Source organism: Cibotium barometz, chromosome 13 (assembly GCF_041138505.1).
Source record: "Cibotium barometz isolate CiBa-2024 chromosome 13, ASM4113850v1, whole genome shotgun sequence".
Classification (NCBI taxonomy): Eukaryota; Viridiplantae; Streptophyta; class Polypodiopsida; order Cyatheales; family Cibotiaceae; genus Cibotium; species Cibotium barometz.
The window spans coordinates 52,729,391-52,756,009 of NC_141058.1; the positions used below are offsets into that span (position 1 = coordinate 52,729,391).

At 42.8% G+C, this 26,619-nt stretch overlaps 1 protein-coding gene across 2 annotated transcripts in view; it reads right to left on the reverse strand.

The window, feature by feature from the left end:
- Positions 1-4,861: 4,861 nt before the first annotated feature.
- The window catches only part of LOC147632825 (uncharacterized), a 49,719-nt gene continuing 27,961 nt past the window's right edge, over positions 4,862-26,619 (reverse strand). For both annotated transcript variants that reach the window (XM_086807710.1, XM_086807709.1), the window contains 7 exons: positions 25,243-25,373; positions 25,005-25,115; positions 6,691-6,799; positions 6,444-6,562; positions 6,177-6,330; positions 5,731-5,875; positions 4,862-5,638 (listed from right to left, as the gene is read on the reverse strand). In XM_086807710.1, the coding sequence (XP_086663836.1) occupies positions 5,541-5,638; positions 5,731-5,875; positions 6,177-6,330; positions 6,444-6,562; positions 6,691-6,799; positions 25,005-25,115; positions 25,243-25,373 (867 nt within the window). In that variant the 3' untranslated portion in view covers positions 4,862-5,540. The remainder of the gene's footprint in view (positions 5,639-5,730; positions 5,876-6,176; positions 6,331-6,443; positions 6,563-6,690; positions 6,800-25,004; positions 25,116-25,242; positions 25,374-26,619) is intronic.

Genomic DNA, 26,619 nt, shown 5'->3' on the forward strand with positions numbered 1-26,619 from the left:
TCAGTATTTTGGATTATTTTATCCAAGGGGGGTGAGTCACAGCTGCATGCTTTCAGTGATTCATATTGGGCTGGATGTTATGCCACACGAGTGTCCACTAGTGGGTTTTGCTTTTGCATTGGTGATTCATGTATATCATGGCTCAACAAGAAGCAGCCTACAGTGGCTACTTCCAGCTTTGAAGCTGAGTATAGGACAGCTTTTACAGCTATAGTTGAGTGTGTGTGGCTTAGACGTCTTAGAACTGATTTGGGTGTTGGTGGACAGTCGTTTAGCACTACGATTTTCACTGAGAGTCAGAGCGCATTAGCAGTTGTGAGGAACCTAGTGTTTCATGCTCGCACTAAGCACATTGAAGTGCATTAGCACTATGTCAGGGAAAGACTCTTTGCAAGAGAGATCAGCTTGGTCTATGTGCCTACACATGATAACATGGCATATTTATTCACGAAGGCTCTTCCTCGTGACAAGTTCGAAGCTTTTCGTAAAGCTTTGGGCTTATTGCCTTTTCAGGATTGATCGGCCATACCCTGTACATGTTCACATCATCACTCCAGGGGAGATTTGTGTTAAATTTGCAGCAATGTAATGAGCTATGGTGGATCAAATGCTAGAATCAACATCATTAGAAAAGAGATTAGATGATAATTAAGATGTGATTAGTGAGTAATTAACTGATAGCTTAATGTAAGCATGGATAATCAAAAACCAGCAAATTCTCATTAGGCCAATGCCTCAATTTATAGAGTTTACATCCAAGCATCTGATCCCACTGATTTCTCCTTGATTCACTCCACCTCTTTTGCTTGATTCTCTCCACCTCTTCCTAGAATATCTCCACACCTTCTAAATCTCCTTATGCTACCCTTTATTCTCTCCGAGTAGATACTTCTCACCTTTTTACAGGTTCTCTCACATTTATAGATTCTCTTTTACAGCCTCTTGCCAAGGGCTTGTTCACGCACACACCCTATTCACTTGTATATTTCAACACCTCCCCTCAAGTGAATACTCCTAGCACACCTGGACCCTATACCAAGTTTCCCTCTTACTTGATAGTCCGCGACGACCAGTGCCTAGCTCACCTCCCCTCAAGTGAATAATCCTAGCACACCTGGATCCTACACCAAGTTTCCTTCTTACTTGATAGTCCACGACCAGTGCCTCAAGTCCTTAAACTCATAGTCCTTGACACTCTCTCTCTATGTGTCCAAGGCTACTACAAGTGCCCGTGACCTTGACTAAAGTGCTCACACATACATCTACCACATGGCCTACATCATCGATGGCTTAGAGGTGGTTTTACTCTGTTGGGACAGGTTGCATTGGGTTGTGGGGTTTCTCTCTCTCTCTCTCTCTCTCTCTCTCTCTCTCTCTCTCTCTCTCTCTGAGATTTTCACATGGCTCCTCACTTCTTGGAGCCTCACATCTTCTCTTGTCTTCAGTCTTCTTGTCGTGGCAGCTTCTCTTCACGCGTCCATGTCCACCTTCAATGCTTCCCCTAGCTCTTCTTCTCGGTGTTGATCCTCCTCTTGGAAAGAGATGTTCTTCTTCTTTCATGGCTGGGGCCACGAGCTTGTTGTCCGTCGTCAGTTCTTGATCCATGTGAGCAACATGTTTTAATGTATTGTTGACAGTTCTTTTGGGCTTTTGATGTTTATCTTGTGTCATTATGCAATGCAAACCCAAATCTATGCGGGAGGTCTTACCTCTTGCCTTATTCTGGACAAGGACAGTGTCTGATCCCATTTTTACAATGATGTAATCAACCATGTGTGCCCAATACATAATGCATATAGCATTCATTCTTATATGCACATTCCCAAATGCAACTCTGGCTGTGAATAATCTTGAATTTGAGTGTGATTTGCAGACATTTAACCAAGGGGTAAATGCAAGATGATGATTACCACAAATTTATTAGCATAATTTTACCAGAAATTACATTAAATTAAGGGTAACAAATCTGTACGAAATGTTTAGAGTATCAAACCATCTCCGAATTACAATATGAAGTTATACGGATCTGTATCAAATACCTAATGGTTAATTTGAACCCTCAGTTGCACCAAAATATAGTGATTAGTGCTGATTAATCATTGATTAACAAATTAATCCTCTGTTTTGTGTGCAAAAAAGAGTATGCGGGGAGTCCAGATTTGAGGCCTTAGAGTTCAAATGAACTCAAATCCTTTCAAGGCCATCAATAGCAATTAGTCTAGTAGAGGATTAAGCCAAGAAACACAAGATTTGACCAAACATTGAATGCTTAATCTCTGTTTTACCAAAGTCACCTGCTCTGCAGATTTGATGAAGAGCTTGGATCTCACTGTAGACTTGATCAAATCAAAATTTGTCTTCATGAGCTTGTAGAGCATCCTTGAAACCCCCTAGGGCCAAGAGGAATTAGACCCATTGCATATAGAACAGCAGAGATCTCATTTTTCCTTCAGAAAGCAGACGCCTGCAAAATCGCGTAGAACTGCTGCGTCGTACACCGACGGTTTGAGCTTTTGTTTGAATGGGTTGGAGCGCACAAGGTTTATAGCTATGCTTGGCTAAAGTGGTTTGGGCTAATTTGATGTATGAAGGGAGAGAGAGCTCCTCCACCAGCTGGGGGTACAGAGGCTAATTGAAAAAAGAGGTAAAAACTTAATTATCTACTAATCCTAATTAACCAGGTGATTAGCAAGATAATGGGCTCATAAATTGATGGATTCTAAGTTAGGCTCTGATACCATGTTAAATTTGCAGTAATGTGATGAGCTATGGTGGATCAAATGCTAGAATCAACATCATTAGAAAAGAGATTAGATGATAATTAAGATGTAATTAGTGAACAATTAACTAATAGCTTAATGTAGGCATGGATAATAAAAAACCAGCAAATTCTCATTAGGCCAATGTCTCAATTTATAGGATTTACATCCAAGCATCTAATCCCACTGATTTCTCTTTGATTCACTCCACCTCTTTTGCTTGATTCTCTTCACCTCTTCCCAGAATATCTCCACACCTCCTAAATCTCCTCATGCTACCCTTTATTCTCTTCGAGTAGATACTTCTCACCTTTTCACAGGTTCTCTCACATTTACAGATTCTCTTTTATAGCCTCTTACCAAGGGCTTGTTCCCGCACACACCTTATTCACTCGTATATTTCAACAATTTATAGCATTATATGGTAGTGATGTGTGTGAACACACGTAAGACCGTTGGGACACTTTTTCTCTCACTAGGAGGTTTTTTCCCCGTGCATATGTACACCCTCTTATCTACTCATTTTGGGATGTGTACTTATCTTTTGTATTTGGCACACATTTGTTCATTCTAATCTAGTGAGTTTGTGTGCTCTTAAGCTTCTCTATCTTGTGTGTGTACATTGTTGTAACCCTTACCCTAATTCCAATAAACACTTGTGCCAAATAGGCATGTAGAAAATGATCTCTCCAAATGTTTATATCCTTTATTAATTTTAATGCCTTTCTAACCCTTTTTTTAGTAGCTTTTAAGCTTTCAATGAATTTGGATTTCTTTTTAGCCTAGCTTCCACAACTTTCTTAGAATTGGATACTCTTTTTCAACTCAAGTCTTAACTCCCAAGCCAAGTTTGATATTTTGTGGAATTCACTTCCCAGTGCAAATTTGATATTGAGGCATATTTGGACTCATATTGAATTTCAACTCTTGTAATGGATTCCAATTCTCACAACCGATGTCAATGCCCATGGCATGGTAGAGTTTGACTTTTGGTGTGGATTTCTACCTATTTCTCTCTCTCTCTCTCTCTCTCTCCTCTATCTAATTGTTTTTTAACAACTAGTTTCTATTTCTCTCCCTATGTTGATCAACATACTTTCCCAAAACTACTAATCCTCATACTTTTTCCTAAACTTAGCCTAAACCCTCTTCTTAATGCTTGTTTCAAGGTAGAAAAGAATCCATGTCTTGATTGTGTGATTCTCCAAATAAGGCTCCCATTTTTCTGTTAGACTTGTCCCACATAATCATGCTCTCAATTGGAATCCATCATCATCTTAAATAGAATCATTCTTTATAGTAGTGCTCCCATGTTTTTTATTTTGTGTTTTTGTAGATTAGGAATTGAAATTACAAGTGCCATTCTTTCCACATCGAGAGTGGGTAGATTGAAACCCAGCTTCTCCTCTTTGGGAGGCATGGATGCTACCATTGGGCTATAGCCCAAGAGACAATGCTCCTAGTTGTTGTCCATGATCATTCCAATGGAACAAGTATAATTGTGATGGTCAACGTTGAGAGCTAGTGGGACTACAAAGTCCACATCTCAAAGTATGCCATGATCTGACAATATAGTAAAATATTTAGAGGCTAACATATCGGCTTTGCAAAAAGTCCACGTCAAGCTAGGCCTCCACTCTCAACACCCTTGGGTGCACTACATAATCTCAATTGTGAAGAGACAAGAAGACCATGAGCCATAGCGTTTTTAACTTTGATTTATATGCATATCTACTATTCGTATGTAGCTATACCTATCTAGCTATACCCATTCACGGTATCTTGAGTATAAAAGTAGTTTCTGGAAGAAGAATTTATCTTTTCTCGTGGATGAAAAGACTAGGAGACATTTATAACTCTCTAGATCCCTTAATGCTTCTCGCTAAAACATTCGATTTATATGTATATCACATTTACGTGTTTTGCTACCTATAATTTTTGAATCTCTAGTGTAAAAATCATTTTCTATATTTGAATATACATTTACTTATATAATCAATCTATAATATAATCCAACACATAATATACAATTTTTATAATAATAATTTTGTTGTATAGCGCGTGCACATGCACACACACGAGTTCCATGCAATTGTCTATCACATTAAACACTCACGCTATGATTGATTAGGTTAAAGTACCATTATTAGAAAAAGTATCATTCTGCTGTGGACTTAATGCAGGTCTTTGACACACTATCAAAAGCTTTTGTTCATGGATTTGCACTACATCAAGGCTCCACCAATAAAATGCCAACACAACAAAAAAAGTGATGCCCTTTGTCTCCTAATTTATTCAGATCACCATATTATCACCACCTAGATTTTATGGCCAACCATGGTACACAGCTAATTGGATCAATGGCTTCCTCTATGCTGAACCTCATCTCCAAATGCCCTTAGCATCAGAAGTTGTAATTGATCCCACTCTTCACTGTAGGTTATGATCACATGTCAAGAGAACTACTGGGACATGGAAACAAATACCAAGATGCAATTCTAAAGGTTGTGATACCTCGAGACCCCATCTTACATGCCTTGAGGAGCGGGACAGGTTCATGTTTACATGTTAATGCAAGCAAACGGAACCATAACTGTTAGAAGGTTAACCAACACATGCATGAACTGTCCACTCTGCTATAAACTTTGGCATGTTGATTGCCACTGTACCCGGCATTTGCATGAGGTGCGCATACGGGGTCATTAAAGCCTTTCTTGCAAGTGGCATGCGAGGATCTTCTCTCAACCATATGCTTAAAGCTACCCAGAAACACACAAAAAATTAAGCTTTATGAAGAAAGTGAAGTTGACGGCTTCTCTTTCTCTTCTCCCACACCAGTTCCCTTGGATGTTCTGTCCTTTTAATTGATCTTGAGCTTTCTGCAGAATTGGTTAAGGTTAAAGAAAAGTAAGGAGGCAGAAGCCTTTTAAGTAAACTAGATTTTAGATCAGACTAGACAGAAACTGCTTACTTTTGGCTTCACGTGATGCAAACACAGCTTCCTTCGCTAAGTCTTTCCATTCCTCGGCACAAGAATAAGAGATCCCCATTCCAACACTCAATCCACGTAGAATTTGTATCGTTCGCAAGACAAAGAAGAGCTCCTTGGGGAAATTCTGCAATGAGAAGATCTTATCAATATCCCTCATGCAAAAACCAAAGTTAAGAGGTACATGTTAATGAAGGAAACTGCTAGCTGTGTGAATTATAATGCTGGCACCATGTGGCTAATGCATAAGTGCCTGTGCCCATGCCTGTGTGTGTGAGCGCACGCATTGCACGTATGCATGCACGTGTGAGGGGGGGGGGGGGGGGGAGTTGGGGAGCTGTCTTAACCCAATCCGAATTTCTTTACAACTCTGTGTCTAAGAATTCAGACTTCAAAAACCGAGAATGAGCTTCACGAAAACAACTTACATCCACGGGGAACGTTTTCAAACTAGAATCTTCTCCAAAAGGGTCAGATTTTGTCCGACCAGGAGGTAGCTTGGTGTCAAACAATGCTGACGCCATAAGTAGGAAGGACGTTGGATCCGAATCAACCTTCTTACCAAGAACCACTCCCATCTTTCTGCCAAAAAAAGCTCACAATGCACATCGATAAGCTGCTTACAAAACAAGAAAGCACCTTATCAATGGGAGATACTTGGGTATATAATAATCTCTCATATGTCCAGCACTTACTCAAAGCAGCGACCAATCTCAAATGGATCACCAGCATTAAGTGCAAGCACAAACTTTGCGTAATCAAGCCTCAAGCTGTTTGGAAGTTCTTTCACTTGACCATAGTCAAGCAGAGCAATCTGTAAGACATCAATGCATGGCAAACAAAGTATGTTGACGTCTCTCCAAAACAAAGAAAGCCAACTGGAAAGGCTTTACAGAGCTCTGTTTGAGACCTGGCCAATCTTGACCAGAAAGAGTAACTTGCCTTTCCCTTGTTATTAATCAGAATGTTTCCTGGATGAGGGTCTGCTTGAAAAAACCCATCTTTTAAAATCATGTAGCCGTATGCTTCAGTCAGATCCTTGAGTATGTTCCTGCATAAAATGCAATTTAAGAAAATACCCAAGCATTACAAATGTGAGTTTCATATCCATTTTCTAACTTGACCTGCACAGAAAATCACCTCTTAAAATTGACAAAATGCATCCTTTTAAGTTCTCCACTCTTGATAAAGTCCACCCCCCCGCCCCCCCCCTCTCCCTCCTCTCTCTCTCTACAGTCATTGGGGATCCCATCAGAGATGGTTTGGGGCATCTATGCTTTATATGAGCAGGTCCTCGGGCGCATACGATGCCCCGGGCTATCTGATGTTATTGCTAGCACCATAGGTGTGAAGCAAGGATGCCCACTCTCTCCTACACTATTTGGGATGAGGTGGCTGACTTCATTGGTCATGGTGGTGGGAACGGGGTAGACATCTCAAGTACCACAGTCCACATTATGCTATATGTAGATGATATTATTCTGGTCTTTGAGTCGCGGATGGGACTACAACACCATCTCCATGCACTCGACGACTTCTGCACACAAAGGGGGCTTACAGTAAACCTTGGGAAAACCAAGGCCATGATTTTCCACACCTCAGGGCTGGTTCGACGACAAGCCATCTTCACACTAGCAGGAGGACAGGTAGAGGTGGTAGACTCATATGTGTACCTGGGGATTACATTTACGACTCTGCCAAGAAGATTTACTATGGCACAGGCAGCCAGGGATAAGACTCACACGAGGGTATGCAACTCTGGCCATGCTAGAGAGACCGTGTCACTAGGCACACTTCCAGGAGCCCCGCACGAAGGGGTGGTTGTTTGACACACTAGTCACCCCTGCTTTGATGTATGCTGCAGCAATATGGGCACCTGGGCTCGCCACCTCCACATGGTCTCAGATAGAGAGGCCTCAGATTCTCATGCTCTCACGGATGATCCGCAGCAAACCCTCCGTCCCACATGACATTGTCCGGACGGAGTTTGCTGCACCTCCTATGCTAGTAGAGGCCCTCTTCCAGACGATCTGCTTCATACAGAGGATTAGAGATATGCCATCAGATCGACTCTCACATAGAGCTTTTGAGGCATCTAGGCAGCTCGCAGAGAGTGGAGATAGGAGATCATGGTATTCACAGATGCTACAGTGGCTCACTCAGCATGGTCTCGACATAGATCACCTGGCACCTTTCCAGTATGATATACATGCACCACACATCCAGCTCTCTCACAGTGAAAGGAACAAAGTCCTTCGGCAGGATTTATGGCAGCGATACACTTAAGAGACTTGGATTACACCCAGTCAACCTCTACTGCTGAAGATGCTATACTACAGAGATCAGTTTATGCGTATCTCAGCGGATGGATTCATACAGAGACCCGGATACATGGATGTGTACATGCCTCACAATGCCCGAGTGGTGATTGGCCAGCTCCGAGTGTCATCACACCAGCTTGAGATTGAGGCAGGTAGGGTAGCACGGATCCCCAGAGCAGAGAGGATATGCAGACTATGCCAGGAGAAGGTTGAGAGTGAGGAGCATTATGTATGCAGATGTAGAGCATATAGTGTCATTAGAGAGAGATACACCACCATCTTCAGTGGACATCCCTCACTCCGCCAGATCATGGAGTCTGCAGACCAGCGCAGATTTGGCCAGTTCTTGCTAGAGAGATAGCGCCAAGAGAGACACTGCTACGGACTCATACCACAGGGAGCGGTGGGCGACAACTCCAGCTCACTGATTTCTTCTAGAGATCTATCCCAGTGCCTACCCTAACACAGGAGGGGGTTACACTCCAGTGCGCTGCGGACCTCAGAGCCAAACGGAGACCGAGAGCACCAGGCTACCAGACTCCCAGACTACATTAGAGGGAGATCACAGAGATACGGGCTCAGCATCAGCACCATATCCGGGAGCGGCTAGCTCACTTACACTCACACCCGAAGATCATGCTCCGAGGTATTTTTGCCTCGCCATCGCCTATGTATCACATCCATTATGGTACTGGTTGGAGCTAGACAGATCTGATGGCTGCTCTCACTTACGCTCTTTGGCCTCTACAGAGATGAGATCTCGGACTTCATTGATAGATTTGGAGGGGAAGGTGTTGTGCTTCTTGATACTTTGGTGCCCATATTGTTATGTGCTGATGACATTGTGTTTATTTCAGAATCTAGGGATGGCAGACACCTAGATGCACGACAGGCATTTTGGGGGCAGCGGGATTGGATAGTCAAATGGTGTGGCTTACATGCTCCCGACGGGTAGCTCGAGAATAATGCAAAACCAAATTCTCTTTGTCGTCCAAAGGTACGGAATTTCGTGTAAAGTAAAGTCTGGTGGACAGCCCCCTATGGATAGGTTTTTGGGTAATATTTTATTTCAAATTTGAGGTGCAGAGGTTGCTTTAATGACTTCCTTGAGACAATCAACCGAATTTTACTCTTTGTACAAGGATTCCCCCAGGACCTTAGGAAAACCAAGGTCATGGTGTTTAATGTCATCATTTGGCCATTTATATGGGTTTCCCCAGTTGCTCGTCCCCAAATGTGGTCAATTTCTCATGCCCAAATGTGGCCAGTGTGTGGATCCAAGTGTTCTGGGTCCCAGTTCCATGCTTTTCGATGTGCCAGATTTGTGCCCTGAAATGCCAATGCTGTACATGTTCCATGACCGAGAGATTTGTCCATAAATTAAGTGCACATGCACACATTTTTGCATGCATGACATTGTTTTCGCATGATATGTATTCGTGTGTTTGCCTGCTATGACTGTCCAGTTCATGGGCCTGAGACACCTACCCGCCGTGAACCATGCGAGTGCCTTGTATTCTGACATGTTTTTGGCTTGTGAATAGGTGGTAAGTTTGCCCCAAAAACCTTGGATATTTTTAATTAAAATCACTTTGTAATCTTATAACCTTTGCAGGTTCACATTTGTTAATAAGTGAGTGGACACTTATTAAATGTGCCTGGGGCCCAACCCAACGGGCACCCCCCCCTTGGGCACCCAAATGATTTAGGCATGTGAAAAGGACACTTTACATATACACTGTAATTCCCACGTGTGATGGAGGTTGGTGGGAAAAACTAAACGAAGGCATGCAGCGCCGAAAGGGATTGGAGAAGAATTTTGAAAAAGAGCAAGCCGTCTTGGAATTTCATCGTTTTTGCTTCTAGCTCTCCACACGTTGTTAAATGGTTTTTGTGAACCCTAGAATGTATAGGATAACACTGGGATTGTTGTAGGAATTTTAGATAGAATGCATTTTTTACTATGCTATCATCATTGTATATATAGCATGAGGAAAATAGGGGGATGTCTATTTTGAAAAAATATATCTCAAAGAAAATAGCCTATAAATAAACCAATGGACAATGGTGCTGATATCAAGGTCATATGTCCTGGCAATGGAGTCTCAAAGATTAGCAGCTAATGTGTTGAAGGGTTTCATTGTGAAAGGCACCTACAAGATATCAATTTTTTTGGTGGACAAGTTTTTTTCCTCTTCACCCACCATGAGGACATGAACAAGGTGCCTAGCATATAGGCCATATGGAATTTATTATTATTATTTTGTTAAAAGGAAACGCTTAGACAAGCGTTGTTATTAAGCTTTTTTAAGAAAAAGAAAGGCGAATAGCTGGCGCTTGATAAAGCTCAGAAAGATGTGCAAAAAGGGAGAGGAAGCAATCGTTGGAGCCATGCCCACCACAGTCGACCAAAGCAGAGATGGAAAACAGAAGAAGTAAAGAGTGGTAACACGACTGCAACAAGAGAAAAATAGAAAAAGCATGGAGGCCACTAATCATGACTGTAGCTGCCTCGAATCAAAAGGACACATGGAAAGAAATGATGCTAGCCAAGCAATAAATCCAAAAAAACGATAAGAAGGGATCTCCAGCTACGCATAAACGTGGTTGTGTATGTAGCTGGCTGCTAATCATGACTGTAGCTGCCTCGAATCAAAAGGATGCATGGAAAGAAACGATGCTGGCCAAGCGATGAATCCAAAAAAACTATAAGAAGCGGTCGATTCTCCGGCTATGCATAAGCGTGGTTGTGTGTGTGTGTGTGTGTGTTTTTTTGGGGTAAAAAAACACTGTTATTTTTTCCGCTTCTGTTTGAGTGCACGAGGAGACTTTGTGAAGAGAAGATTTTGAGAAGAAGGAAGAGGAAGCTATTCTATTTTTCAAACTAAATTCAGTTTATGTTGCTGCTATGAGAGGATCTCTCTCCTACTTTGAGGGACTCTCATTTATTTTGGATTGTATGTATATCACACAGATGTTTTTGCTTCTAGCTCTCCACACGTTGTTAAATGGTTTTTGTGAACCCTAGAATGTATAGGAAAACACTGGGATTGTTGTAGGAATTTTAGATAGAATGCATTTTTTACTATGCTATCATCGTTGTATATATAGCATGAGGAAAATAGGGGGATGTCTATTTTGAAAAAATATATCTCAAGGAAAATAGCCTATAAATAAATCAATGGACAATGGTACTAATATCAAGCTCATATGTCCTGGCAATGCAGCCTCAAACATTGGCAGCTAATGTGTTGAAGGGTTTCATTGTGAAAGACACTGACAAGATATCAATTTTTTTGGTAGACAAGTTTTTTTCCTCTTCACCCATGAGGACATGAACAAGGTGCGTAGCATATAGGCCATATGGAATTTATTATTATTATTTTGTTAAAAGGAAACGCTTAGACAAGTGTTGATATTAAGCTTTTTTAAGAAAAAGAAAGGTGAATAGCCGGCGCTTGATAAAGCTCAGAAAGATGTGCAAAAAAGGAGAGGAAGCAATCGTTGGAGCCACGCCCACCATAGTTGACCAAAGCAGAGATGGAAAACAAAAGAAGTAAAGAGTGGTAGCACGACTGCAACTGGAGAAAAATAGAAGAAGCATGGAACCTTGCAGCTGGCCGCTAATCATGACTGTAGTTGCCTCGAATCAAAAGGACGCATGGAAAGAAACGATGCTAGCCAAGTGATGAATCCAAAAAAACTATAAGGAGTCGATTCTTCGGCTACGCATAAGCGTGGTTGTGTATGTAGATGGCCGCTAATCATGACTGTAGTTGCCTCGAATCAAAAGGACACATGGAAAGAAACGATGCTAGTCAAGCGATGAATCCAAAAAAACTATAAGAAGGGGTCGATTCTCCGGCTACGCATAAGCGTGGTTATGTATGATTTTTTTTTTTTGTAAAAGAACACATTGTTGTTTTTTCCGCTTCTGTTTGAGTGCGTGAGGAGACTTTGTGAAGAGAAGATTTTGAGAAGAAGAAAGAGGAAGCTGTTCTATTTTTCAAACTAAATTCAGTTTATGTTCCTGCTATGAGAGGATCTCTCTCCTACTTTGAGGGACTCTCATCTATTTTGGACTGTATGTATATCACACAGATTGATGATCGTGTGGAATCAAGGGCGAATTGATTGGAGGAAAAAGCTACGCAATTAGCATACGTCTTCTGGTTTTGTTATTTGGAGTTTTACATGAGCTAGTTATTTATAATTGGGCCATAAATACTACTAGCATGTGAATTTGGTTCATGAACTTGAATTGAAAAAGACATTAGAACTGAAGTGGGACTGGTTGCTGAGAGAAATTTCTATATATTGGATTGATGATGTGTGGAATCAACCTATTGTAGGTGGCAAAAATCAACCATATAATTAACAAGAGAAGCTAGCCACTACAACCACCGAGTTCTTGGATTAGAGATTTTCTAAGATCTTTTATCTCTTAGAAAAGAATTGTGTCAACATGATCTTCTCCCTAGTGTTGGGCATTGAAATTACTGAAGTATAATGTGTTGGTTTTTCTGCTTCCGTGGTTTTTTCCTTCCAAACTGACTACGAGTGGTTTATCCTTCTGCAAGTACCAGACTCTTTACAAATTAATGAGGTGGAATCTCATCTCCTAGATGAAGTCTATCATATAGAGTTATGTGAGGAGGAAGCCATATTCTGAATTTCTATTCTTGTAGATCCAATATTGAGAATTATATGTAATAAGAGTGAATTCCATGTTTGAGTTTGATGTCATAGTTTGATACTCTTGATATCCAAGGTTCTTGTTCTTAAAATCTGTGTTAGCAATCTTCTATTTTCCAGTATTGTGGTCATTGATGAAGTGGATATGATATGGTGTGAAGATACATAGAGGCTTTGTGGTACTCTACCAACTATTATCATTCTGTTTTGGTGCCTCGATGACTAAAAATCGACCAAAATCATGAACTACCATAGTTTTGGTCGTGGAGGCACCAAAACAGAATGTTTGGTAGAGAACCACAAAGCCTCTATGTATCTTCACACCATATCATATCCACTTCATCAATGACCACAATACTGAAAAATAGAAGATTGCTGACACAGATTTTAAGAACAAGAACCTTGGATATCAAGAGTATCAAACTATGACATCAAACTGAAACATGGAATTCACTCTTATTACATATAATTCTCAATACTAAATCATTACAAGAATAGGAATTTAGAATATGGCTCCCTCCTCACATAACTGTATATGATAGACTTCATCTGGGAGATGAGATTCCACCTCATTAATTTGTAAAGAGTCTGGTACTTGCATAAGGATAAACCACTCGTAGTCAATTTGGAAGGAAAAAACAACGGAAGCAGAAAAACCGACACATTCTACTTCAGTAATTTTAGCCCAACACTAGGGAGAGAATCATGTTGACACAATTCTTTTCTAAGAGGTAAAAAATCTTAGAAAATCTCTAATCCAAGAACCCGGTGGTTGTAGTGGCTGGCTTCTCTTGTTAATTATATAGTTGATTTTTGCCACCTACAATAAGTTGATTCCACACAACATCAATCCTATATATAGAAATTTCTCTCAGCAGACACCAGTCCCACTTTAATTGTTTTTCAGTTGTACTAACTCCATGTTATGGAGAAATTTGGCCTTGAGGCCCGTGAACACTTGTACATATAAATACTCCAAGAAATACAAACTATATTGAGAGAGGGGGCGGGGGGGGAGGAGGGGGCCCTTTCCGGCCCTAGAGATGGTGTCAAGTGTTCTTTGTCATTTTCAGTTTTAATGTTGCTATTAATGTCCATTGTTTGTATTAGTTAAGTGAACTAAAAAATGTTTATTTTATCTTCCGATTTGTAGGCCTCCTGTAGGGAGCGGTTACACATTCACCAGATTCAACCCTTGCATGCACCTTTCTCCTGTTCTTTCTCTTGTGTATGTGAGGAAGTATGTTATCCATTAACAAAGGGCATGAATCACTGCCAATAATTCTTTCTCATAAGCTTGTAAGTGAAGCTCTCCATGTTGAAGATGCCTACTTTCAAAAGCTATGGTGTGACCTTCCTGATTTAGAACAGCTCCAATGTTGTCTCCACATGTATCACACTCAACCAAAAAGGATTTATGTAAATCCAGAATAATCAGTACTGGCTCCGGAAAGCTTCCTTTTCTTCATCATGCCACTTAAAGACAACTTTCTTCTTAGTGAGATCATGCAAAGGTGAGGCAATCTTAGAGAAGTGTCTGATAAACCTTCTATAATATGCACATAACCCAAGAAAACTCCTGACTTGATGAACAAACTTCAACTCTAGCCAATCCTGGATAGCTTGTATTTTGCCTGGATCCATGTGTACCCCATCCTTGGATACGATATAACCAAGATAATGAATCTCATATAAGAAGAACTCACTCTTCTTACCATTTATGAAGAGCTTATGCTGCCTAAGCTCTTCAAAAACTGTCGCCAAATGTTCTCTATGCTCTTCCTCATTCTCTGAGAAGACAATGATGTCATCAAAGAATGTATCAATAAACTTCCAGTGTAAACCTACTTCAAACTTTCTTTTTCTCTTCTTCGTCAAGAGACATGAAAGGAGTTACTTTCAGCAGCACCTTCCAAAATTTGGCCACATAAGTCTGCAATTTGGCCACATAAGTCTGCATAGACTCACCCTCTTCCTGCTTAAGCCAATCCCATTCCTTCTTCACATTCTTAGCAAAGTTTGGTGGCAAAAACTGTGCATAAAATTGCCTCTTAAAATCAGTCCATGAAGGAGCTGCAATGCTATCCAACAATTTGGCCATCCACTAATCACTACCCATATCTTTCAAGTGCATGCCCACATGTCTCAACTTAGACTTCTTTGTGAAATCTCCACCACAAAAGGCTATCTCAAATTGCGTGACAAATGAAAGAGCCTTTATAGTATCCATCTTTCCATGGAAATTTTCAAACTTAATATCCTTATTTCCCGATTTGAATTATCCGGTCTTCTTCCTACTGCGTGACCTGTCTTAGGAGAATCAAATCTATCTCTCTTACTCCTAGAATGAGAAGAGCCTTCATGCTTGGAGTATTCTCGTTTCCAAGAAGCATGACGAGAATGAGAGGAGGCATCATCAGACTCCTTAGAGTTTGCATTAGTGGCATGATGGGAAACATCCTTCTTCACCTCTCCTTTGTCTTGCAAATAAGACATAGCCAATTCCTTGGGATTCTGGCATCCCAGCTGAACAACTATGGCCTCAAAAACCCCACCATTTGTAGTGCTCTTTTTCTTAGACTACAAGATCCTCTATACATCGGGATGTTCCTGTATGGCCCGTAGTCTTGCAGTCCCATCATGATAACGCTTAACCTGGCATCTCAGAGTTTCCAACTCAGAAAATACATCGACAAGTGGTGTGGCACGTGGTATGGTATGTACATCCCTAGGCACCTCATCTTGCATCTGCCTGTCGGGTGTATTCATCACATGCTCACCACCAATCACATGTTCAGCCATGATTGCAGACCATAAATTTCTGCCAACACAATAATTTTATGCGCTTGGAACGCTCTATCTACACACTCGAAAAGAGGATTTACCAGAGACTAGAGAACCGAAGCTCTAGTACCACTATCACAATCCGGAAACGTGTGCACAGAAAATCTTAATCCATACATAACATCGTGGCATAATACATAGGCATCTGGCAATACATAAGCATGCTTTGAAACCACTGAAACAATAATTTGAAAGTTTGCACAAGACAACACTAGGGAATGAAGTTGGGAAAATCCCCCCTGAGGTATCTTTATTACCAACAGAGTGTTCCAGTACAAGAGAACGGGTGCGAGAGAGTAAGCACTCTACAGGTTGGCACCAGATACATCCAGAATATGATGAAAACAAGTAAAACAATTTACTTGATCTCAGCCTTCCAAGAGTTCCTCGGGCACAGCCATACTCTAGTATGTGATCAAGCCCTCTAGCAGTAGTGCTGTCCCGAATAACCAGCCATGAAAACCTTACCTCTAGCCACCTGAAGGTTCCACCCTTAAAGCCACAAGCCTCACGCAGGTTTAGATATTGTTTGCTTCTACCAAAGATGGTCCTATAAAGAGACACAGGTTTGGGATCACTCAAGAGCAACAAGAACAATATGCGAAGGAAGGTAAGTGCTTCTCTTGTGGGAGTAAAGACCACATGTTTAGGGATTGCCTGCAATGCAAAAAGAAAGAGAAGGACAAGAAACCAAAAGTAAATCTACATGCAGTTCCAGATGTACAAGAAAATACATGGCATGACAGCAAAGAGAGGGTTGTATGCAAAGCATGGGGCCCAATTAAAGATCAGTCCCCTCTTTCACGTTTGATGATTGTGCCACCAACAACTTTATCTCTACAAACATGGCAGCCGCATTGGGCATTGAGGTTGGGGACATGGGACCCCAAATTGAAGCAAATCTACCTTTGTGAGAAACGAGGTGCAGGTTACTCCTCTTATTGGAAAGTTACATGTGCATATTCAGGGATATCTCGACCATGAGCATTTCTTGGTTGCTCTCCACTCAATGGATGTGATATGTTACTCGGCAAACCATGGCATCACCATCTTGAGCCTTTCAAGGACTACAAGACAAATAAGATTACTTTCATGCATAAGGGCTGTAAGCATGTTATTGATGCCAGTAAGGAAGGGGATTCAATCCTAATTGTATCCCATATCCAGATTAATAAAGCAATGAAAAAGAGCTACTTGGGGCTGATTTTATAGTCAAGACGGATCACTGTACTTTCTCACGCAAACAAAGCTTTCTAAGAAACAAATGAGGATGGCAAATTTCCTCTCTATGTTTCATTTTTAGCCTCACTTGTCTGCCATGCGTGATTTGTATCATCAAGATGCTCATTTTGGACATTTATGGGCTGATTTGATGGCTGGTCATGCACATGCATCTTATGCGATCAAAGAAGGATATCTCATGAAAGATAATTGCCTCTGTGTTGTATCTGACATGAGGCAAAAGGTTATGGATGAATGACATGCTCCTTCTTACGCTGTTCATAGAGGTATACTGCCTACTACGTGTATAATTGAGTATTATTTCTTTTGGCTAGGTATGCGCAAGGACATAGAGGCATGCATGTCTCACATGTCAAAAGGTTAAATTTGATTGGCAGAAAGCTCCAGGTTTGCTTCAGCCATTGCCCATTCCCTCACAGCCATGGGAAAGCATAGCTATGGACTTCATAATGGATTTGCCAAGGACCCAGTACGTTAATAATGTCATTTGGACGATCGTGGACACGTTTAGTAAACAAGCACACTTCTTGCCTGTCAAGAAGACCATAAAACCCGAGCATGTGGTGAAGGTCTTCCTTGCACAAGTGTTCAAACATCATGGTATGCCAAAGTCCATTGTGGGGGATAGAGATCCCAAAATTATAAGCCTCTTTTCAAGGGCTCTTTTTGATAACATGGGGACCAAGTTGGAGTTCTCATCAGCTTATCATCCCCATACCGATGGCCAAAGTGAAGCTGCAAATTCAGCCGTGTTAGATCTTCTCAAATGCTATGTTGCAAATTAAAAGACAACATGGGAGAAATATCTTCTGCTTGTAGAGTTTACCTACACCAACACCGTGCATACATCCACAGGAAAGGCCTCATTTGAGATTGTATATGGCAAAGTGGTTCTACCTCCCATCCTTCGCACTAAGGATGAGATCTGTTGTTGCTGATGAGTACGTAAGAGATCTTGATGTAGCCTTTCCACAAGTACGGACATAAATTGCTAGATCTCAATCTAAGCATAAGAAGGCTACTGACAAACATAGAAGGCACCTGGATATCAAAGAAGGAGATTGGGTAATGTTGACATTTGAGAAAGCAAGACTTCAGAAAAGACCGGGTAAAGAGGGAGCATATTCTAAGCTCTCTACCAGGTATTATGGTCCCTTCAAAGTGATCCAATAGATCAATGAAGTAGCCTTCACGTTGGCATTACCTGATCATTGGAAGATTCACAATGCTTTTCATGTGAGTTTACTACGGAAGTACGTGGGGCCAGACCCGCAAGAGCCTATCACGGAAGACCCGCCAGAAGTTGATGAACTACAAGAGATACTTCAACCAGAACAAAGTCTTCCACAAGGTCCAAACGATGCATTGTGAAGTTTAAATATATATACCTAGATGAATCCAGGAACATGCCCAAATTCACCTTTTAGGAACGTGCATGCTATATACTCATGGTAGTCAACCCACAAGACTATATAATTATCAACTCCATTATGCATGGTATGGACTAGATACTACAACATCCCCACTAACGTCATCAGTGCCCAATAGTGGGTGTAGAACTCTGTATCAAGATATGCTCTCACACGCACTCCATAGACACACACACACACACATAAGAGCATATATTCACACAAAGCCCTTCGTACTGAGTTTCTGTCAAACCTCTGGAGATGCTGGGCAGACTCAGCCATAATGAAGCCTAGCACTAAGGGAAGTAGCAAATAGAAAGAACTAGCACAACAAATAAGTAGTTGATAGGGCGAATCCACCGCTAAAGATAGAAAGAATTAGCACAATATCAACTCACCGCAACTCGGACGAAAACTTCACAATGTGAAATCTGCATGTGCTAATACGGCTAAATTATATACCTAGATGAATCCAGGAACATGCCTAAATTCACCTTTTAGGAACGAGCATGTTATTTACTCATGGTAGTCAACCCACAAGACTATATAACTATCAACTCCATTATGCATGGTATGGACTAGATACTACGACATCCCCACTAATGTCATCAGAGCCCAATAGTGGGTGTAGAACTCTGTATCAAGATATGCTCTCACACATACACACACACACACACATAAGAGAATATATTCACACAAAGTCCTTCGTACTGAGTTTCTGTCAAACCTCCGGAGATGCAAGGCAGACTCAGCCATAATGAAGCCTAGCACTAAGGGAAGTAGCAAATAGAAAGAGTTAGTACAGCAAATAAGTAGTTGATAGGGCAAATGCACCGCTAAAGATAGAAAGAATTAGCACAATATCAGCCAGCCACAACTCGGATAAAAACTTCACAATGTGAAATCTGCATGTCCGCTAATACGGCTGAATTATATACCTAGATGAAGTTTAAAAACTATCTTCCCATCGATGCAAGGTGGGTTGACGAAGACTTCTTCACCGACTATCCATAACTTTTACAGGCGTACCTTGACGCTTTTCAGTTGAGGACAACTGTTTAGAAGCCCAGGGGGATGTCATCATTTGGCAATTTATATGGTTTTCCCCAGTTTCTTGCGTCCAAATGTGGCCAATTCCTAGCGCCCAAATGTGGCCAGTGTGTGGATCGGTTCCCAGTTCCGCACTTTCTGATGTGCCACATTTGTGCCCGAAAATGCCAGTGCTATACATGTTCCATGACCAGGAGATTTGTCCATAAATTAAGTGCACATGCACACATGTTCATATGCATGACATTGTTTTTGCGTGATTTGTATTTGTGTGTTTTCCTGCTATGAATGTCCAGTTCACGGGCCTGGGACGCCTACCTGCCGCCGTGAACTGTGCAAGTGCCTTGTATTTTGACGTGTTTGTGGCCTGTGAATAGGTGGTAAGTTTGCCCAAAAACCTTGGATATTTTTATTAAAATCACTTTGTAATGTTATAACCTTTGTAGGTTCACATTTGTTAATAAGTGAGTGGACACTTATTAAATGTGCCCGGGGGCCAAACCCAATGGGCACCCCCCCTTGGGCACCCAAATGATTTAGGCATGTGAGGACACTTTACATATACACTGTAATTTCCACGTGTGATGGAGGTTGGTAGGAAAAACTAAACGAAGGCATGCAACGGTCGTTTGGCTGCAGGCTGTCGAGCTGGTCGTTTTGCTACAGGCTATGCTACTGGTCGTCTAGTTACAGGCTGCTGGTCGATTGTTTTGACTTGGTCGTACAACCCCTATAGCTGCTGAAATCTCTCTTCTACCTGCTAGATACTCCAAGCTCTTTAAACTGGGACAGTATTATGATTTCTTGGCTGATGATTGGCTGCTAAACAGGTTGGACAGCATCGTCATCTTTCAACGAGTTCTCCCACCGAGAGTGCCAGTCCAGGTGCCAGTACGGGCACACCAGCATCGTGTGTGGACCCGAAAAGCCAGTACCGTGGCTGTTTACTCCAGCGAAGGGTGGGAAGATTTCTGGAGGGATAGAGACTATGAAGGGAGCTCTTCTCTGGATGTCTTGTTTGGTATCTGTATTCATTCCTGGTGCATTTATGGAAAATCTGGCTTAAAAGCCAGTGGAACATTGTATCAATAAAATACTTGAATAAAATACTTGGTATTGAGGGGGGAGGGGGGTGTTGGCCCGGGATTCTAGCCCAGTGTGGTGTTACTAAGCACTTTCTCTTCTCCAGTTTCGTCTATGTCTTGAGCTATCTTTAAAATCTTAAGTCTCTAAATGTTGCCAAACCACGATACGGTGCCCAATATGTCCTTACACCTTGAGGGGTGCATTTCATTTAACACTTCACCTGTGGGGATCAGAGGCATGAGTCCCTATATGCTGGGGCTGAGGTGAGGATTGTGAGTTCCTATGTGTATCTTGGGGTCACCTTCACAGGGCCACTTTGCAGGATAAGGCCAACTGTAGATGCCAGAATAACCACAACACTGGTTAGGTTGGAGAGAGAGTCTTTCCAAGCTCATTTCCAAGAACCCAGGATGAAGAGCTAGCTCTTTGATGCTTTGGTGACCCCAGCAGCAATGTATGGTGAAACCGACCCATCAAGTGGGAATAGACTCGGTTGGACACCCACACGCGTAAATAGCACGACTTAAATATCACAATATGAATGGACAACTCAACAACAACTGAAAACTGAAATGAAATGAAATGAAATGATGATCAATGGACACCAGCACTGGGGCCGGAACGGGCCGACCCCCCCCCTCAATATATGATATATTATTGGGAGTATTTAAGTGATACAATGCTCCATGGGTTCAATGAGCCAGATGATGTCCATGTACAACTGAGATGAATACAGTTACCAAACAAGAGACTTGAAGTAGACGTTCGAAGGAGAGCGATCCAATTGAAGAAGACTAATCTCTACAGTCCTGTGCCTTCATTGGAATCCGCAGAGAGCGCCCCACTGGTGTTCCAGGACCACGCACAAACAGGCGCTCCCGTACTAACGCCTGGCTCTCCCGATCTCGGCACCCATGGACCGTGGTTCTCCAGAAGCTTGGACTACCCGGCACCGAACGGATGTTAGCAGCAGAGGGTATCCCTTGTAAGATTTACACCAAAGACCTTTGCTTAAATCTCAATCCACTTACCTTGTAAAATAATGGATATGGCCTTCGGAAGTACTAGGCACCCACGTATGAAAGGAGAAGTCTCTATTACTGCTGTTGTTGCCAACCTGCAAGTGAGAGAGTCGCCTGTAGCTCGCTAGTGAGAGAACAAGTATCAGAGGCGCCTGAGTGCAGCTGCATAGGGGCTAGAGAAGGACACCTGGGCACAGCCGCCTGCGGGCAAAATAAGGAGGGCCTGTGCATAGCCGTCTGCTGCAAGCAAGAGAGGGTGGCGCCTGGGCACAGCCGCCTATGGGCAAGCGACAGAGGAGACCTGTGCGCAGCCGTCTGTGGGTAGCCAGATGAAGAGGTCGCCTGTCCGCAGCCGTCAAGTTGCAGTCGCTAGGCAAAGCAAGAGAGAGATGGAATCTACGTAGCCACCTGCAAGTTGTACAGCCGCCTGTAAAGCGAGAGGGATGGAAGGACCTGCGCACAGTCACCTGCAAGGCAAGAGGACAGCCGCCTGCAGAGCAAGATGAAGAGAGACCTGTGCGCAAGAGTAAGCAGAGTCGCCTGAGGGCCAGCGTCGAATCAGAACTTGGATGCAGTTGTCTTGCGGGTAAATGATGGAGAGGTCGCCTGGCGGCCAGATGAGAGAGCAAGTGGCCATGCATAGCCGCTTTTATGCAAGAGAAGTATTACCCCTGATTCGCACCCCTGATTCGCATGGAGGGGCACACGACCAACAGCTGGCCGGCCCACCTTGATTGCATGGAAGCGGCCAGCTCCAACGTTCCCAAGGGGGGTGGGTAGGTGGCCATGCACCCACCCCCACACACAAGATTTAGGGAGGAGTTCTCTCCCCACCATGGCCCATTCGTGGGTGCCCACCCTTCTAAAGGTACCATGAAATATTGGGAAGGGTGCCCACTCATTAATGAGTGTGAAACTCCAACCTTATAAAAACCAAGGTTAAAAAGAATGCTATGAATTAAACAAATGCAATACACTTACCACCTGTTCACACGCAACAAAACTTGTCAGAAGACACAGCAAACTTCACTACTCACTCCGCTCAGTAAGTGGCACGTCAAACAAGCAAACACAAGAATACAAGCCACGTGAAAACAGTTCCAAACATGCAAAACATGAATGCATGTGCAAATAGTATCATGGACATATCTCCCGTTCATGGAACAAGTACTAAACATTCCTGTCGGGCACAATAATGGCACTACAGAAAGTATAAATCTCGGTCTTCCTATGGAGTGACAGTCCCATAGGTAAGACACAGATCCAGGCACGAGCCTCCCTATGGAGTGACAGTCCCATAGGCAAGACACGGCACAAATACTGGCTCTTCCATGGCGTGACAATCCCATGGATAGAACACAGTCCAGGTCATACACAGGTGGAACCAATCTGGCTCCTGTCCATACGACACCATCCTGCTAACACACGGGTGTGGCACCAGTCTCGCTCCCGTCCATACAACACCATCCTGCTAAAACAAGGGTGTGGCACCAGTCTAGCTCCCGTCCATGTTATGCAAAAATACTGGCCCCTTCACATGAGACACCGGTCTGGCCTCAAGTGAACGAGACACAAATCTGGAGATGGATCAAATGGTCGGCCAATTGGTGACATATGGTGAAGCCTTTTGGGGACCCGATCTAGGAGGGAATGACTAGAGGAGAGTAGAGAGGCTTCAAGTGATGATGCACTCATGAATGATTTGGTGCAAACCATTAGTTCCCCATTCCATTGTCTTGCCAAAGTTTGCAGCTTCTCCCCTAGTGGTGGATGCCCTTTTTCAGACAGTTGCCTACATTCAACAAGTGTATACATAGGCTCCTATTCGGAATCAAGGTCTTACCTGTGTGTGAACCCACTCTTATGAGTGTGGCACTATGTTAGTGTGTGAACCACCTCTTAGAGGGGTATCAATAATATCTAGATATTTGTGTGCTATGACATAAGCAATGATGTCAGAAGGTCAACCTTTGTGACCTATAGAGGTACTTGTACTTCATTGAATCAATCAAGCAACTAGCACATCATTCAGTCATGTACTCCACTCTCTATCTAAGAGCTTTGTTCTCTCTCTTCTCTCTCTATTCTTTTGCACACACACTTCTATGAAATGAAGATCTTTCAACCTCCATAGCTGAGCATTGTACTTGCAAACCCTTGTGCAGCTCTACTATGAATTTCAACATGGTATCAGAGCCTATCATGCATCAATCCACTTGCCGCCAATACCTGCCCCGGTGTCTACTTGTTGGAGGTGGCAATTCGTGTAGCTACTCTCGAGTTGTCCCATGATTGGAAGTTTTGGTGGATTATCCTATATGCGAGAGCATGAGAAGTCGAAGAGCCATATATAGGGTGTGGTAGCACCTTGTCATAGATATCTTCTCCGGCCGAGTTTTTGGGGAGAGAAATGGCTCAGCCATTCACGTTGCTCAGTGCCCTGCGGTGGTGTGCGTGCTATTGATGCGTGACTTTGACATGGAATCAAAGCTCGGGTCTGTGTGGTCCTCTGTGGCCCTCACCTCTGTGGTTCGAGGTGCTTGAATTGAAGGAGGGTGTTGGAGGTGGATATTCACATTGTTACTCTCGGGTAGTCGCATGATTGGAAGTTGTTGTGGATTATTAGGGTGTGGTGGCACCTTGTCATAGATATCTCCTCTAGCTAGGTTTTTGAGGGGAGCAGCAGCTAGGAGATGGGATCCCATCCACCGACATTGCTCAGTGCCCTAGGGTGGTGTGCGTGTTGTTGTTGCGTGACTCTAACATGCTCTACGTCGATTGCAGCTGTTCGCACTGCATCTTGACCCACCTTCAACAACTACTGTGCGTTGCTCCGTCTAGCTCTCGCCTAGCGGCGACACCAGATACTTCCACTCTGTGCTGCCCACCTTCGAACTATTGTTCCCGCCATTCCAGTTGCCACCTTCGTACCGACTATCTGTTTGTTGCGCTACTTTGCCTTTGCCACTGTCGCACCCTCCTGTGTGCAGGCGCCTTTGCCACCTATAAGCTAAGCTTAGCCAAGCACTTATCTCAGCACAACCAGCCCACTAAAGCACAGTGGATCATCGTTATGCAGGATGGGAGACACATTCCCTACTTTCCTTCCTCCTACACCTCATACATGTGGAGCTATCAAGGATCGGGCACAGTCCCTCTAGAAAACCCCACACCCTCGCCCTCCAAAATCTAGGCCATCTTCCCATAACCCTCAGCTCCAAATCTGGGATATATTCCAGCACCGAAGAGTGGCAACACCCCAGGTAGTGGACCTTGCGTACAGAAGGATGAAATATGATGAGCCCCATTGGTTTCATTGGCCTCACTATTCATTGTACATGTAAGACCTGTATAGTATGCGGGCCTATTTTCTTTTGGCATTTTTTTGTTTTCATGTTTATTGTCTTCAGTTTACACATGAAACACTTTTTGGTCTCATACACCCGTTGGGTCTGTATGTGCTTAAACATTCACAACATGGATTTACAAGGAGTTGTGTTTATTGTTGACAAAAAGAAGCCTCTCTCTTTAAATGTGATGTTCCAGCTCTTTTTTCTTCTGAAATTTCTGAGGGCTTTGTAACACACCTTTTGGCAAGTCTTGCAATTGCACCATTGGGACTGATGCCTCTTTTGGCCATCTCTTCACCAAGCTTTAGAATTGGAGTTCCTTCAATGAACTGCATAATCAACACCCGCCTAGAAAACAATAATATTCAGCCCCATATTTTAAGCTGGCATTGCTGCAACATGAAAGGGATAATGTACATCCATGTGAACTCGTCACATACAAGTGAGCACCAGAAAGCGACAACTTTTTCCGAACCTTGTGACCAAGCGTGGAATGGACCTTGGAACCAGTACCGGAGGTGGCTTTCCCTGACTGTAAGCGGAAAAGGAATCTGCTATTCTGTCCATTGACCTTGCCTCCCTTTCAAAATCAAACTCAAGCCCAACCTGCAATCAACTGCTGAAAAATTACGCAAATCAACCGACAACAACTAAATGGTTGACAAGCATGAGAATCATTAGATCTATTTTCCTATCTTTTCTGGGTGGGTGGGTTGAGACCGGAAAGAGAAAGGAATGATGAATTCATGTGCTACATACCAGGGACACATGCAGCTTCCCATGTGCTTGTGTTGTCACATTCAAGCAGACTTCCTAATAAGACAGGGAGGTGTCCATAGATGATTTCACGATGTGGGTAGTTACGTGTCACGTGCACACGTGCCATGGCATAATCTCAGCATATTCCCTGGTTTAGGAAAGCATCTTAGAGTAGTCTAGAGCAAGGCTCTTACATGGTCTTATGAGCATTCAACCTAGCCCAGAAGCAGCATGGGCACAGTCGGCAGCATGAACAGCATCAAGGGCCACACGTGTGAAAAGTGACAGCATTTAATGCTGATTTTCTACCAATTGTGGAGATATAAACAGGCGAACAACCTTTCATATGGCCAACCAGCACTCCAAAGACCTATATAAGCAATAGACATCATTTGTACACATCATCTCTTCCAACCAACCATCACTTCTACTGACTAAATGATGACCAAAGAACGGTGTTCAGTCAGAGTGTGAAAGTCTGGCAGTCGAAGCACTAAGTCAAGGCCAATAGTCCAAGGAGGATGGAAGGTTGTCAGAGTATCCACCCCATCATCAAGTTTGGTAGGAGGGGATGTCACATGCACACCCATGCCATAGCAATATCTTAGCATATTTATCATATTCCCTGGTTTAGGACAGCATCTTAGAGTAGCCTAGGGCAAGACTCTTACATGGTCTTCTGAGCATTCAGCCTAGTCAGCAGCAACATGGGCATAGTCGACAACATGAACAACATCAAGGGCCACATGTGTGAAAAGCAGCAGCATTTAATGCCGATTTTCTACCAGTCGTCGTGGAGATATAAACAGGCCAACAGCCTTTCATATGGCCGACCAACGCTCCAAAGGCCTATATAAGCAATAGACATCATTTGTACATATCATCTCTTCCCTCCTTTGGGATAAGGTCATCATTTAGTCTGCAGAAGTGCATCAACCACCTTTTGCGCACGCCAAAGGCCTCATGAAGTTGTAAAGTCATACATCTTTTTGTAACATAGTAATATATTGAATACCAATAGCCATCTCTCTCTCTCTTCTCTGTCTAATCATTTCATTAAGCATCTACAAGTGATCCATAATTAGGCTTATGG